The sequence below is a fragment of the Sapajus apella genome, unplaced genomic scaffold, assembly GCF_009761245.1.
Source record: "Sapajus apella isolate SASKATOON/1434 unplaced genomic scaffold, GSC_monkey_1.0 scaffold59, whole genome shotgun sequence".
Lineage (NCBI taxonomy): Eukaryota > Metazoa > Chordata > Mammalia > Primates > Cebidae > Sapajus > Sapajus apella.
In genome coordinates this window covers 8,880,511-8,896,214 of record NW_022436999.1, presented here as the reverse complement: position 1 = coordinate 8,896,214, position 15,704 = coordinate 8,880,511, and the positions used below count along the sequence as shown (strand labels likewise).

The 15,704-nt window shown below is 47.8% G+C and overlaps 1 protein-coding gene across 6 annotated transcripts in view; it reads left to right on the top strand.

The window, feature by feature from the left end:
• Positions 1–15,704, top strand: part of SYNE2 (spectrin repeat containing nuclear envelope protein 2) — a 209,354-nt gene that overhangs the window by 184,683 nt on the left and 8,967 nt on the right. For 3 of the 6 annotated variants that reach the window (XM_032246095.1, XM_032246094.1, XM_032246098.1), the window contains 9 exons: positions 2,261–2,423; positions 4,686–4,873; positions 5,670–5,820; positions 6,184–6,366; positions 8,276–8,413; positions 9,743–9,937; positions 11,413–11,695; positions 12,511–12,579; positions 13,478–13,617. In XM_032246095.1, coding sequence (XP_032101986.1) covers positions 2,261–2,423; positions 4,686–4,873; positions 5,670–5,820; positions 6,184–6,366; positions 8,276–8,413; positions 9,743–9,937; positions 11,413–11,695; positions 12,511–12,579; positions 13,478–13,617 — 1,510 coding nt within the window. The remainder of the gene's footprint in view (positions 1–2,260; positions 2,424–4,685; positions 4,874–5,669; positions 5,821–6,183; positions 6,367–8,275; positions 8,414–9,742; positions 9,938–11,412; positions 11,696–12,510; positions 12,580–13,477; positions 13,618–15,704) is intronic. The other 3 variants (XM_032246097.1, XM_032246096.1, XM_032246099.1) reach the window with 2 other exon arrangements.

Sequence of the window (15,704 nt, the reverse complement as noted above, 5' to 3'; positions counted from 1 at the left end):
AGAGTCTGTGTTCTTCCACCACCAGACTACATGGCCTTCTTCCAGGCTTGCCCTTGAGAATAAAATATTTATGAAAGAACTTCGTGACCTCCAAGCTGTGTAAATAAAGCGTGATGGTGGTGTCACGTGGTCCCAGCCAGCACTCACTCTGTGCAGATGACTTTACATGCAGCCTCTTATTTCAATCTCACCACCACCTGCAAGGTGGATAATTTTACAAGTAATGAGGAAACTGGGAGTCAGCGGTGGGCAGTTTGCAGAGTGCAGAGCTCTTAGATGGGAGAATGGAATTTGGGCCCAGGTCTGCTTGTCTCTGGAGTTCTGGCTTCACCTCACCTGATGCTACACCTCCCTGAAGTTAAGGGGCCTGGAAGGTATACTAGAAATAAGGGGGCTGAGGTGAAAGGACTTTTATTAAATCTTAACAGTAGCTGGTAATAGAACTAGAAGTAGAGGTCAGTCCCTTGGATTGACTTGGTCAACCATAAGATACAATTTTTTTTAATCCACACTTACATGACTACTCCACGGTCTACTTAAATCATAGCTTCTAGTGGAAGAGCTTGTCCATATTTATCCATTCACCAAGCATTTGTGGAGAGCTTCCTGCCCACCAGGCGCTGTGGGAGGTGCTTCGTGTGCAGAGGAAACCCGGCTGCAGCCTGGCCATGGCGGTCCCTGACCTGGTGGGTGCTCAGTGTCTGAGAGAGTGTAAGGCTAGAGCAGAGTGGCCCCTGAATGCTTGAGGTACAAAGATCAGGGGCTGAACCAGTTTTTCAGGGTAGGGCAGGGAATGTTGAAGGCTTTGAGCATGCATCAGACATGCCTTGTAAAACTTATTTACACTTTGGCTACAGAACCAAAAGTGGACAGGAAGGCTAGGGGCTGAGAGGAGGCTGTTCGGTCAAGTAAGAGGTGATGGAGGCCTGGAATGCAGTGTTTCCTGAGAGTTAGGGTCAGTGCCCCATTTCTCTCTCTAGCTCCCAGCCATGGGGTGCAGTTCTGACAGCATCAGCATCTCCCAGCGTAGATATTGCTAAGTAGGAACTTTACATTGGAGCCATTGCTTTTTTTTGAGACAGAGTCTCGCTCTGTCACCTAGTCTGGAGTGTGGCATGATCTCAGCTCACTGCAACCTCTGCCTCCTGGGTTCAAGTGATTCTCCTGCCTCAGCCTCCTAAGTAGCTGGGATTACAGGCACCTGGCACCACGCCTGGCTAATTTTTTGTATTTTTAGTAGAGACAGGGTTTCACCATGTTGGCCAAAGCTGGTCTCAAACTCCTGACCTCGTGATCCATCCGCCTCAGTCTCCCAAAGTGCTGAGATTACAGGCGTGAGCCGCCATGCCCAGCCTGGAGCCATTACTTTTAAGTATCTGGGATTAATGACAAATCCCACAGAATGCCAGGACAGATCCTGGCTCTACTCACTCTGCTTGAGGACTTTAAGGAAAGCAGTTTATTGGAGCATCTTATTTTAGTCTATATGTCAAAAAAAGATTGTTTTCCCTCAACAGCTATATCACTTCCCCTTGACAGAATGTCGACGTGCACGCCAAGCTGCACTCATGCCATGTGTGTGCATTCAAATCTGCTCCACGCCGAGTTGGGCTGGATGGGAGCGGAGGCAGATTGGCGAGGGAGATCACATTTAGAACTGCGCTTGCATGCAGATTTCCTTTCCCTCCTCCCTTTTTGACGGACAGAGATGCCCCATAATCCACCCACATGGGCTGGTTCAATGTATATGGCTGGGTGAACCTCTCAGACAGAAGTGGTAGGGCCTGGCACATGTTCCCTGCCGAAAGGGAGGGTCCCATGAGAGGCCTTGTGGACCAAATGCCACCAAGTGAACTGTGAACCAGGCATGTAACATCTTTAATCTCCCAGGGTAGATGACTGGCCGCTGCAGAAACTGGACAGAAGTTAGGAGTGGTTGTTTCCATTTAGAAAAAATGGCATATCTTCTCACCTCTGAAGCCTCAGGACAATGGACTGGGTCTCAGGATCTCACTCTGGGAATGATAAGACTTCTATATTTGCATAGGTAGATTAACTCTCAGTCCTTTTGAAAATCAACAGAAATAACAGCTTTGCAAAGCTTCACATCTTCTCTGAGAACTTGTATCTGGTGATATGAGAGTTGTTCCTGATACAAAACCCAAGCAAAGTAGATTGTTTTTTACCCTGCAGTGCCCTTATCGGCACATTCTGTCACCACTAAGTATTGGGCTTTTTTTTTTTCTGCAAATATGTTTAGGGTGAAGAAGCTGAAGGAGACCTTTGCTTTTATTCAGCAGTTGGACAAAAACATGAGCAACCTTCGTACCTGGTTGGCTCGAATTGAGTCTGAGCTTTCCAAGCCTGTTGTTTATGATGTCTGCAATGATCAAGAGATCCAGAAGAGGCTCGCTGAGCAGCAGGTGGGACAATCAGAAATGAGCTCTTGAAAGAGGACAGGTGTCCGCGATGTGCACTGACTCAGGCCCTCCCCATATATCTCTGTGTGTTCACATGCTCGAATTTCATAACATTGGTTTGCTCTTTCCAGAGAAAACTGACCACCTTTCCATGTTCTTACCTCCATCTCTTGAGTGCTCCCTCCCACATGCACGTCACTTTTTGTGAAACTGAGTGAATCATGTTTAAGATGCAAACCTTAACCGTGGTGGTAAATAAGTTTTTTGTTTTTTGTTTTTTTTTTCCGTGAAGTTTAAACTGAAATAAAAAAGGTTTTTAAAATTATGTCTTTTTTTAACTCTGATCATTGTTGTGTTCTGTTAATATAGCTTTGGAAGGCAATGAATTGAAAGAAAATCAACCTTTCTAACCAAGGAATATTTGCATGGGATCATATTGTGTGTGACTGGTAACTGGTATAGTTTTTTTGTTTGTTTGTTTGGTTTTTTTTTTTTTTTTTTGAGACGGAGTTTCGTTCTTGTTACCCAGGCTGGAGTGCAATGGCATGATCTCAGCTCACCGCAACCTCCGTCTCCTGGGTTCAAGCAATTCTCCTGCCTCAGCCTCCCCAGTAGCTGGGACTACAGGCGTGCACCACCATGCCCAGCTAATTTTTGTATTTTCAGTAGAGACGGGGTTTCACCATGTTGACCAGGATGGTCTCGATCTCTTGACCTCGTGATCCACCCGCCTCAGCCTCCCAAAGTGCTGGGATTACAAGCGTGAGCCACCGCGCCCGGCCTTGGTATAGTTTTTTAAAAAATTAAAACAAGAAAAGATGTGATAGGCCAGTTGTGGTGGCTCACGCTTGTAATCCTAGCACCTTGGGAGGCTGAGGTGGGTGGATTGCCTGAGCGCAGGAGTTCAAGACCAGCCTGGGCAACATGGTGAAACCTCATCTCTTAAAAAAAGAAAACAACAAATTTTTAAAAAGAGGAAAAAAAAAGTGTGATAAAAAACATGCTTAGACCAGTAGTTTAGGAAGCCTCTTAAGAGCTGCAGTGCTCTGTGCATTTTTGTTATCAGATATGTGTGCTCTGAGCCAGTGCTGGGGAATGAACCTTGTATCGCCTTCTGGAGATGGTGGCAGCTACCATTTATAATAGAATCCTCTTATTAACTGAACTTTCTTGAGCTCTGGGAATTGGATTTAGTCTAGTTAACAGTGGCTTATTTAAAGTAGTGTAGGTTTCAGATATTGGTATATTATCAAACAATTAGAATAGAATTTAACTTAGTCTTTGCTTTCTCACAATGTAATTTGGATATTAAAATTAATGGTGTAGTTTTATGACACTTATCACAGCATTTGGACATCAGGGATGTCTAACTCATCCAGAGTGGCAAAACAGGTTCATCACCTCTCTCCCTCCCTGCAGCCCACCCATGGGGCACAGAAGTAATATTATCTCTTGATGACTAAAAAGGCCGTGTTTATCCCTAAAGAGGTTTTTCAGTTTTTTCCTGTGACCAGTTTTTTCCCTTCATAAATGTTATTTTTCCCAAATTGGGAATTGCATCACTATTACCATCAAAGGACAAGACTCCAGAGATCCCATGTCTCCCCAAGTCACCATAGCCATGGCTGGACTTTATCAGCTGGGGAGGCGAGCTCTGTACCCCAAATTCCTCCCTTGGGCTGATGAAGCCCTTGAATGTGCTCATGGGGAGGTTGTGGATGCCCACACTGCTGCATGCGCCATTTGGTGTGTGTGTGAAGACAACAAGGTCTTAGTAGATTGAAGAGTTTGGTAGCCCATAAAAGGTTGAGAGTTCCTACTGAAGAGACTCGGTTTCTTTCTTTTTCTTTTTTTTTTTTCTTTCTTTTAAGCGGCAAATCCATCATAGGGATTCTAAAGAAGACCTCCCTGAAACCATGTCTAAACTGGAGGCCTCTGGGGTTGGGTGGTATGGAGTGGATCCCATGTCACCATGGGAGTCTGTGGGGTGATGGGCTCTCAACCGGAGGACACCTACCACTGTGCCAACCCTCACATGGTTCAGTACATAAATCCCAGATGTTCCAGTGTTTAAACTTTGTATCAGGTGCTGATAGCACAAAGGTGAGAGGGACTCAATGTGTACTGCCAATCCCACGGTGGAAATGCACCCAGAGAAGTATCCTCTGGGCTGGGAGAAGGAAGGGAGGAACAGAGGTCCTTTGATGCTGACCCTCCTGCCGCTACCAGCATCTCAAGAAGCTTCTTACTCTGTTGTAATCACAGGATCTGCAGCGAGATATTGAACAACACAGTGCCGGGGTGGAATCCGTGTTTAACATCTGTGACGTCCTCCTGCATGACTCCGACGCCTGTGCAAATGAGACTGAGTGCGACTCGATCCAGCAGACCACCAGGAGCCTGGACAGACGCTGGAGGAACATCTGTGCCATGTCCATGGAGCGGCGCATGAAGTAAGAGCTCAGCTCCCCCAGATGTCTTCTGCGTGGTCAGCCGAATGCAGTATACCCTTCTGACCACACTCACAGTAACTATTTCACTTAGAAATGCACCAGGTGGGCCGGCACAGTGGCTCACACCTGTAATCCCAGCACTTTGGGAGGCCGAAGTGGGCAGATCACCTGAGGTCAGGAGTTCGAGACCAGCCTGACCAACATGGAGAAACCCCATCTCTACTAAAAATACAAAATTAGCCGGGCGTGGTGGCACATGCCTGTAGTCCCAGCTACTCAGGAGGCTGAGGCAGGAGAATTACTTGAACCCAGAGGGTAGAGGTTGCAGTGAGCCAAGGTCGTGCCATTGCACTCCAGCCTGGGCAGCAACAGTGAAATTCCATCTCAAAAAAAACAAAAAATAGAAATAGACCAGGTATTGGCATTGAAGGCCCAATGCTTATCAAAGGATTTATTCATGAGAAACATAACGGGAGTCATGTCTCTCCCCAGCTCTCCTATGCAGGGTGTGGCTATGGGCTGGCTGCTGTGCTTCTGTTGACCTCGCCCAGCTATCGTGGAGGCAGCCCTGTCTCCTACTGTTTTTAGCCTCTGTGAAGCAGGAGCTCTGGGGTGCTTGGCACTCCCAGGTGGGAGGAGCACAGATAAGAAGTGGCGTCCCTGTGATTCCTCAGAAGGGGTAACACTGTTTAGTGGGTCTCCCCTACTAAACAGTGTGAGTGACAGGGGATTAAAGAAGTAGGAAAGCACAGGCTTGGAGGGGATGGCTTGTGTTAAGTCACTTCCCTCCCATCAGAATCGAGGAGACGTGGCGTCTGTGGCAGAAGTTTTTAGATGACTATTCCCGCTTTGAGGACTGGCTCAAGTCTGCCGAGAGGACGGCAGCTTGCCCAAATTCCTCAGAGGTGTTGTACACGAGTGCCAAGGAGGAACTGAAGAGGTTCGAGGTAAGCGCCTTCTCCTTCCCAGCCTCCCGATCATAACTCAGCCTGCAGCGAGCAGGGCAGCTGCCGAAATGACCTCCTGAAGTAGCCAGCGGCCCCTCACCTCTGGGGAGGGCTACCCAATCCACAGCCTTTCCCCAGCTGCTGAGACGGCTTTGCAAGACATGGCTGATGTATGCCAGCAGCTATGCAGCGAACTTGAAAGCCTGTTCTGTAGCTGGCATCAGGACTGGTGAATTGGACCCTCTGCTGCCAATGCAGTTTGGGGGGTGAACCCCTGGCAGCAGGTTGCTTGGGGTGTAGCAGGGAAGGAGAGCATCCTGGCACTCTGCACGCTTTGGCTCTGACCCCTCCCGTGTGGTGCAGGCCTTCCAGCGGCAGATCCACGAGCGGCTCACTCAGCTGGAGCTCATCAACAAGCAGTACCGGCGGCTGGCCCGGGAGAACCGCACGGACACGGCCAGCAGGCTGAAGCAGATGGTCCACGAGGGCAACCAGCGCTGGGACAACCTCCAGAGGCGGGTCACGGCCGTCCTGCGGAGACTCAGGGTAAGTTCCTCTGCACCTGGCTCGGCTGTAGGTTTTCAGGGAGACGTGACACGCCGTATGCAATGTCAGGCTTGTCACCCAAGGCAGTGGGTAGAAGGTTTCGCTACAGGCCTGAGCTGTCTTAACGTTCCTCCAACACAAAGAAGCCCAAAGCTGCCAACGTTCATTGGTTAAAAGAGGGATTTGCATGTGGGGCTTCCTACGCAGGGCCTGTTTATGGGACTTGTGTCACCAACACACATCTCTTTTTACAACTTCCATAACCCGTGGTGGTGTACCTGTTAGCACAGCATCCAGGGCGCCGCCTCACTGGGTCTGCAACAGGCGACACGTGGGCCCCTGGAAGGAGCCCCGCTCTGCTCATCTGTCTGTTTTTATGGGCCCCGCCAGTTCTCGCGCTGAGGAGGATGGACAAGGCGCATTCATGCATGAGCCCCTGTCTGCACCAGGGGGTTGGGGACTGTGATTATTCTCTGCATTTCAGAGCACACTGAGTAATCCCAAAGGTTTGGTTTTCGAAGGTAAATATTCACCCTAGATTTCTGTCATTCAGAATACGTGCTGTGTAAAGCTATGTGACTCCAGGTATAAACTGAAAGGACTATCACAGGCAGGGACTGCAGGACACAGTTTTAATTTCTGGGTCTGTTCTCAGGGCAGGGCATTGTTGAACATATTCTAGAAAGATACGAATGGCCGGCCGGCCTGCCTGCCTGCCTTCCATCCCTCCTTCCCTCCTTCCTCCCTCCTTTCTTCCTTCCTTCCCTCCCTCCTTTCTTCCTGCCCTCCCTCCCTCCTTCCCTCCTTCCTTCCTGCCTTTCCTTTCTCTTTTCTCCATCTCAGAAAGACACTGGCTTTTCTAGTCGTCCAGACAACTCCCTTGCATTTCTTTCTTTCTTTCTCCCTTCCTGTCACTCTTTCTTTCTCGCTCCTCTTTCTCTCTTCTTTCTTGACAGGATCTCACTCTGCTGCCCAGGCTGGAGTGCAGTGGTGACATCATAGCTCACTGCAGCCACAAACTCCTAGGCTCAATGGATCCTCCTGCCTCAGCCTCCTGAGTAACTAGGATTACAAGTGTACATCACCGTGCCTGGCTGATTTTATTTTTTGTGGACATGAGGTCTCACTATATTGCCCAGGCTGGTCTCAAACTCCTGGCCTCACGTGATCCTCCACCTTGGCCTCCCAAAGTGCTGGGATTACAGATGTGAGCCACCGTGCCTGGCCTCTTGCATTAATTATCTCCTGCTGATCTGCCTGTGGCTAATTGCCTTCATTTGGTACTAAATGCTACACTGATGTGAGTATCAGCTGCCTATCTGTGAAGTGGTAACCTGAGAGGCATCCTTAAATGGAGGTGATAAATCTGCTCTGGGTCTTCTTTCTCTGGGGAGACACATTCAGAATTCAGTGAAGGCAGAAGGGGGCACCAGGCTGACCTCAATCCTGAGGAGGGCTTTTCCATCTTGAAGCTACTAAATCTTTCTGTCAAGCAAAAGCTACAAAAGGCTGATGCATAAAAACAGGCAGAAGGCCTGGCCTGGCCCGGCCCGTCAAGGGGCTTCATAGGACAGAGGAAAATCACTGATTTGGACTACAGAATTACAGAATTTCAAATGCTCAAGGACCTCAGAGACCATAATGAACATTTGCACTCTCTCCCCAACTTGCCAGTGTAGAAGCTGGGGATCAAAGAAGTGGGGGTGGGGGGTCATTTGGTATCACAGAGCCAGGACCAGACCCCAGGCTTCTGAACACAGTGCTTCTGGGGCTTACTGGGTACCCCAGTGGGAGATTGCTCCCTGAGTATTCTGGGCACCCTTTCCTTGTGGCCAAAGGTGACCTTGCCATCTGTCTGCACTCCTGTTCAGTGGTCAATACAAATGTGATTTCCTCCCCCATTCTGCAGCATTTCACCAACCAGAGGGAAGAATTCGAGGGTACCAGGGAGAGCATTCTGGTTTGGCTCACAGAGATGGACCTGCAGCTGACCAATGTGGAGCACTTCTCAGAGAGCGATGCTGATGACAAGATGCGCCAGCTGAATGTGAGGGCCGCTTTCTTAGCGCTTCTGAAAAGAACTCACGCTGGCGGGGTGGGGGGAGCTGGCCAAGTGCAGATTTCACCCAATACTCTGAGAGCAGACTTCAGGCTACTTCCCACCTGTGTACTAGTCAATTATCCCGTGCCAGGACACTGTTCTCTACGGCCCAGGAGTATCTGTGTCACCAGCGGGGCCAAGAACAGAGATCCACTCTCCCATTGTTTCTGATGTCTGTATGACAGGCTCATGTCACTGTAATTCTCTCCTTGGCTAGATTTTGGAAGAGGTTGAGAAATGGAAATTTGCCTTCCCTCGTATAATGGCACCAATGAATATTATTGTGTCAGCAAAAACAAATGCCTTTGTGGCTTATTATGGGAAATGTTCTGTTTCCACCAAGTTTTGTTTTGGCAAGTTCTTTCTCTCACATCCAATAACAGTAAATGTCCACCCGTGTCAAACCTTCAGAATTACTTTAATTGGAAAAGCTAGTGCCCATAAAGAGGGGAATACAGACAATCATTTTAAATTTTATTTATTTATTTGTTTATTTTTTTGAGACGGAGTTTCGCTTTTGTTGCCCAAGCTGGAGTGCAATGGTGCGATCTTGGTTCACTGCAACCTCTTCCTCCCGGGTTCAAGGGATTTCCCTGCCTCAGCCTCCCCAGTAGCTGGGATTACAGGCGTGCACCACCACGCCCAGCTAATTTTTGTATTTTTAGTAGAGACAGGATTTTACCATGTCGACCAGGGTGGTCTTGATATCTTGATCTCATGACCCACCCACCTCGGCCTACCAAAGTGCTGGGATTACGGGCATGAGCCACCCCGCCCTCCTGGCCAATCATTTAAAATTCTTTTTTTTTTTTGGGGACAGAGTTTCGCTCTTGTTACCCAGGCTGGAGTGCAATGGCGCGATCTCGGCTCACCGCAACCTCCGCCTCCTGGATTCAGGCAATTCTCCTGCCTCAGCTTCCTGAGTAGCTGGGATTACAGGCATGCGCCACCATGCCCAGCTAATTTTTTGTATTTTTAGTAGAGACGGGGTTTCACCGTGTTGACCAGGATGGTCTCGATCTCTTGACCTCGTGATCCACCCGCCTCGGCCTCCCAAAGTGCTGGATTACAGGCTTGAGCCACCACGCCCGGCCCCATTTAAAATTCTTAAGGTGTCATTGTCACTTAATTAAAAACTAAAGCTAGAGTAGTATGTGAAGGAACAAAACAATAGTGACATTTGGGTGTTTTTTTCTGTGGCCCCTTTAGAGGAAACAGGCTCTGGAAGCCCGGGGGAACTTTCTTTGAAGTCCTTTCTTTCCCCTCTCTCAACAGGGCTTCCAACAGGAGATTACATTAAATACCAACAAAATTGATCAGCTCATTGTGTTTGGGGAGCAGCTGATTCAGAAGAGCGAGCCCCTGGATGCCGTGCTGATCGAGGATGAGCTGGAGGAGCTCCACCGCTACTGCCAGGAGGTGTTTGGAAGGGTCTCCCGGTTCCACCGGCGGCTCACCTCCCGCGCTCCGGTATGGGCACTGCCACCTAGAAAGGGTGCCTGGGCTGCTCAGTTTACGTGAGATAAAATTTTTAAAAAGTTAGACTATCTTATCACAGTGAACTATGTTTTGTATTTTGGTTTAAAAAAAAAAAGACTATATTGAAAAATTTTAATTTCCACTTTTATTACTATAGAGCCACAATAACTTACAGGTTCCCGTTCCCCGGTGGAAAGCATGGCACTTTTGAGGCACATGCTCCTCTAGTCTGTTTTAAGTATTCCTCCAGACTGGGCTTGTCTGGCATGTGTCTCTTCCCCTAGAACTCCTGAAGAACTCTTCTGGCTTTTATTACGTTAGCAACTTGGGAATTTATTTGCCCTTCCCTTGTTCTTAGAGGCTGGCAGCTTTTAGTATTTATGCTTTTCTGATGCTTTGTTCTCACCTTGGAAGAGTCAGCACAACAGTTTCAAAAGCAACTTTGATGTTTCCCTGGATGAAAGGCCTTTTTCTTTGGGAAGTTCAGGTGGAGTTAAGGCCACCATTGAAAGTTTACGGCCTTTGTGTGCCTGAAGCTTGAATGATGACTGTTGACCAACACAACTGACCACTCTCTCTTTTTGTCTTTCCCACTGGCCACATTCAAATGTAGTTATTTCATCAGACATGGCCTCAAAAATTACCCTACAATTCTCATTTTTAAGTACAGCCACTTAAAGTCTTTTTTTTTTTTTTTGAGACAGAGTTTCGCTTCCCAGGCTGGAGCGCAATGGCGCGATCTCGGCTCACCACAACCTCCGCCTGCTGGGTTCAGGCAATTCTCCTGCCTCAGCCTCCTGAGTAGTTGGGACTACTGGCACGCGCCACCATGCCCAGCTAATTTTTTTGTAGTTTTAGTAGAGACGGGGTTTCACCATGTTGACCAGGATAGTCTTGATCTCTTGACCTCGTGATCCACCCGCCTCGGCCTCCCAAAGTGCTGGGATTACAGGCATGAGCCACCACGCCTGGCCAAAGTCATTTTTCTTAGACTGAAAGAGATGTCCTGACACAAGCAGAATACAGACACTGAACAATTAAGTTGGAGGACAAGAAAGAACCTGATGGATACAGTTCTTGAAGTCATGAGTCTTATCCAGAACATTCAAATGCCCCTTTCAAAAATACTCTGATTCTTGGAGGAACCTGACATTAACCATCAATGAAACTTTGGCAGGCATGCCCTTATCTCTTAAAGTTGTTTAACTTACATTATCAAACTTCAGCTTTTTTTTCCTAAGGAAAAAAGCTGGAGGTTTTGGAAAATACGGATTCTAGGCCCCAGTCCAGATTGTCTAAACTGGAATAACCAGAAACAGGACCTGGGAACCTGATCTTTTAAAGCTGCCTTAGAAATGCTATTGGCGGTTATTTTTGGAAACTGCTGGACAAGCAGACTTCTCATGCTCTTCTAATTGCGTAGCCTGTGAGTTGATTAATTCTAACAACTGGATACTCTGGTTTAGGGCTTGGAAGATGAAAAGGAGGCCTCTGAGAATGAAACAGACATGGAAGACCCCAGAGAGATCCAGACTGATTCTTGGCGTAAAAGGGGGGAGAGCGAGGAACCCTCATCTCCTCAGTCCCTGTGTCATCTAGTGCCCCCGGCCCCGGGCCACGAGCGGTCAGGCTGTGAAACCCCTGTCAGCGTGGACTCCATCCCCCTGGAGTGGGACCACACAGGCGACGTGGGGGGCTCCTCCTCTCATGAAGAGGACGAAGAGGGTCCATACTACAGCGCACTGTCAGGTAACAGCTGGGTTCCCAGCGCCCTGGAAAGTGACCTGTTTGGCTGTTTTTAGCCCCTTAGCAACATGGCCAGCTCTTGATGACCAAGAGTCCAGCTTGTGGCCGACCCCGACTTCTGTGGCTTCTTGTGTTCTATCCTGCCCATCTCTTAACTTATCTGAGAATTGGCTCACTCTCATTACAGGTGGAATGAAAGGGGAAAAAAAAAATTCACATTCAGACATTAAGGCTATTCAGTGATGACTCTGGCTGTCTGGGAGACTCATCAGTGATTTTTTTTCTTTTTTTTAAGACAGGGTCTCACACTGTCACCCAAGCTGAGTGCAGTGATGTAATCACGGCTCATTGCAGCCTCAACCACCAGCGCTCAAGCAATCCTCCCACCTCAGTCTCCCGAGTAGCTGGGACTATAGGTACACGCCACCACACTCAGCTAGTTTTTAAATTTTTTATAGAGACAAGGTCTTGCTATGTTGCCAAAGCTGGTCTTGAACCCCTGGGCTTAAGAAGTCCTCCCACCTCAGCCTCCCACAGTGCTGAGATTGCAAGCATGAGCCACCATGCCCAGCCTCCCTTTCAGTTGAGTGTAGAGTATCAGTAGATTGAGCTTCTCCCTTGTTTTGATACCTATTGTCCTGCTTTGGACAGTCGAGCTGGCTGGGGGGAAAAATCCTTCTGGATTTCAAAATCCTTTTAATTTAAAAAATAAAGGTGAGTTTTCTCCTCCCAGCTGACAGTGTTACTACTGTGTGTTAATATTTAGGTATTAATCTTCAGGCACCTCCAGTGAGGCAAATGACATTGTTCTTTTTCAGATGTAGAAATCCCTGAAAATCCTGAGGCATATCTTAAAATGACCACAAAAACTTTGAAAGCGTCTTCTGGTAGGCCCCCGCCCATGCATGTCTCAACATGGCAGCATCCTGTGGCACACACTGCATCCTCAGCCTCGCTCCCATGTCGTGTCTGCCTGTGCCTTCTGTGGACACCATGCGCCTCGGTCCTTGTGTCATGGTGTATTTACACTGCCGTACTCACCCATACCTGCGTGCTCCTTACAAAACCCCGTCTAAGCCAGAGCTGTCTCGACACCAACCCTCTCCTCCCTTCAGGCCTGTGCAGAGGGAATTTTTCATGGTGCCTTTTTTGATTTTTTTCTCCATCTAACTGAAGTCCTTTGGCATGGGCCAAGCTTTCTTCATGGTGGCTTGGTTTGGAACTATTTCCTTGCTTTACTGGGATCTCCTGGTGGAACGGGGTGGATGGGTGAGTGGGTAGGGGGTAAAGGTACTGATGATTTGCCATAGGAGGAAAAAGCCTTCCTGTCCTTGATTTTGCAGCTTTAATCTTCAACCTTTGCCCCATCCCCATCTGCCATGGTGGGTCGGGGAGAGCCCTGAGGAGCCCTTGGGTTCCCAAGACCATCTTGATGTTCACTGTTCCCCCTCACTCCTGAGAGGCCTTCTGCCCTCTTGGTCCCCAGACCCGGCCTTGCCGCTCAATGTTCCTACCACCTCGAGACCCTGGCTCCAAAATGCCACTCATCCCACAGCAAATCATGTTGGTCGTGCTCCATTGTGTACCCATGTAGTGAAGACACAATGTCGCTGAGTTGCATGACTCTCATCTCATTCTCTTCTGGGACATACTGACATTTTGCAAACATGCATGCTTTGCAAGGAAAGCTGCAGAACTCATTTTCATACTATAACCTGATGCCATGTCACCCATGACCTGTTCGTTTGGAGAGAATGAACTACCGCTTGCTGCCTTTCATTTCAGGTAAATCCATTTCGGATGGCCACTCATGGCATGTTCCCGACAGCCCTTCCTCTCCCAAGCATCACTACAAGCAAACGGAAGGTGATGGGAACGTTCCACCTGTTCCTGCCGAGTCCAGCACCGCTTATAACCCACCCTATGTAAGTCTTGACTCCACTGGGACTATAGCCTTTGTGTGTGAGTAATAGTTACATTTGCAAGAGAGATCTGGTGTGGACCGTGTGTGCTCACTCCCCACCCCCGGCATACTTTGGGATGGTTTTCTCATGGTTATGGTATCTCTGCTGAGCTGTCCGTACTTCATTAGAACCCTGGCAAAACCAATTAGACTTAGAGATAGGTTTCTGGCCAAAAACCATCTTAGTGTATGTTGGTGTGGTATAACAGTCATTATTACTGTCAAGTCAGGTGTCTGTGCAAATAGTGAGCAAGCAAGGTGCTGCCTTTCCTGAACTACTCTCTGAGCTCCCAAGCCTTTGTCTTTTTGTGGTTTGTTTTGTTTGAGATGGGGTCTCACTCTGTTTCCCAGGCTGGAGTGCAGTGACACGATCTCACCTCATTATAACCTCCGCTTCCTGGGTTCAAGTGATTTTCCTGCCTCAGCCTCCCAAGTAGCTGGGATTACAGTTGTGCACCACCATGCCTGGCTAATTTTTGTATTTTTAGTAGAGATGGGCTTTTACCATGTTGGCCAGGCTGGTCTTGAACTCCTGACCTCAAGTAATCCATCTGCCCCAGCCTCCCAAGGCACTGGGATTACAGGCATGCGCTACTGCATCCAGCCTTCAAGCTTTTACGTTAAACTTTTGACCATACATCCTATTCCAAAAGCCATAACTTCATATTCAGGTTTGATGGTGTGCTGCAGTGGACACGGATTTGATTCCTAGCCCTGCCAATCCATCGCCATTGTACTTTAGGCACTTCGACTGGCCTCTTTAAGCCTTTCTTACCTGAAGATAAAGCCATTTCACCTAATTGTTGTTAAGATTATTGTGTATAGGCCGGGTGTGGTGGCTCACACCTGTAATCCCAGCACTTTGGGAGACAGAGGTGGGCAGATCACGAGGTCAAGAGATCAAGACCATCCTGGCCTTGGTTTCACATGGTGAAACCCAGTCTCTACTAAAAATATAAAACTTAACTGAGTACAGTGGCTTGCACTTGTAGTCCCAGCTACTCCGAAGGCTGAGACAGGAGAATCTCTTGAACCCAGGAGGCAGAGGTTGCTGTGAGCCAAGATCACGCTACTGCACTCCAGCCGGGCAACAGAGTGAGACTCCGTCTCAAAAAAGAAAAAGATTATTGTGTATAAAGGTAAAAGAAGGTCCTTAGAAGTAATGATTGTAATCATTGCTCCTGTATTGGTCTGTGGTTTATAGCAACGGCTGTTTCTTCTTAGTTACATTTTCCTCAGCTGGCAGCTCCTGGGGGGACAACCTTGGGCAGCACCAAGAGATACTAAGGAGAGAATATGATTACATTATTGGAGAAGATTCTGCCTTTGCATTGCCAAATCCGAGCTAGTTGATGATGATCTGTCTGTGTCCAGTTCAGAAACTCTTCCTCTTCCTTAACTAGCAGGTGTCATTTTTAATCTGCCTCTCTGCAGTGCAGAATAAGAAGATAGGGGAAGGACAGCAGTCCCTAACCTCTGCCTGACATCCTTGGCTCATGTGGCTTGGCTATCCCTTTCTGTGATGATGCCTGTGTTCCTCACCTGGCCGCTTTCAAAAGTTCAACCCTTTGATTGTGGCTGAAACCAGACGTATCACCACAAATCTGAAGGGTTTTTAATTTTTTTCATTTTGCACAAATAGGCCATACAGACATAATCCAAAGAAAGCAGAGCTTTTCTAAAAGAGATACTTTTATTTTTGGAAAGGCTCAAGATAATACCCCAATTGGCTATGTGATAACAGAAGAGTCAATACGTGCAGTGAAAGATAAACACTTGATAACGAATGTCCCTGGGAGGCAGATTCATCCTGTGTGCATTTCTGATTATGTGATAATGATGCCAACCACCTCCACGGAGTGACGGGGTGGGGGAGCAGATAACTAAAATTCTGTATAACACTGTGAAAATGTAAAAGTGCTAACTAACACAGTAACAGTCTGGTAAGCTCAACAAATTGTTCTCATTTGTTTCACATGGTTCATTTGAGGGGTGTTTGGAAGCATGCAAATTAAAACAGACCTTTTTTTTTTTTTTTTTTTTTTTTTG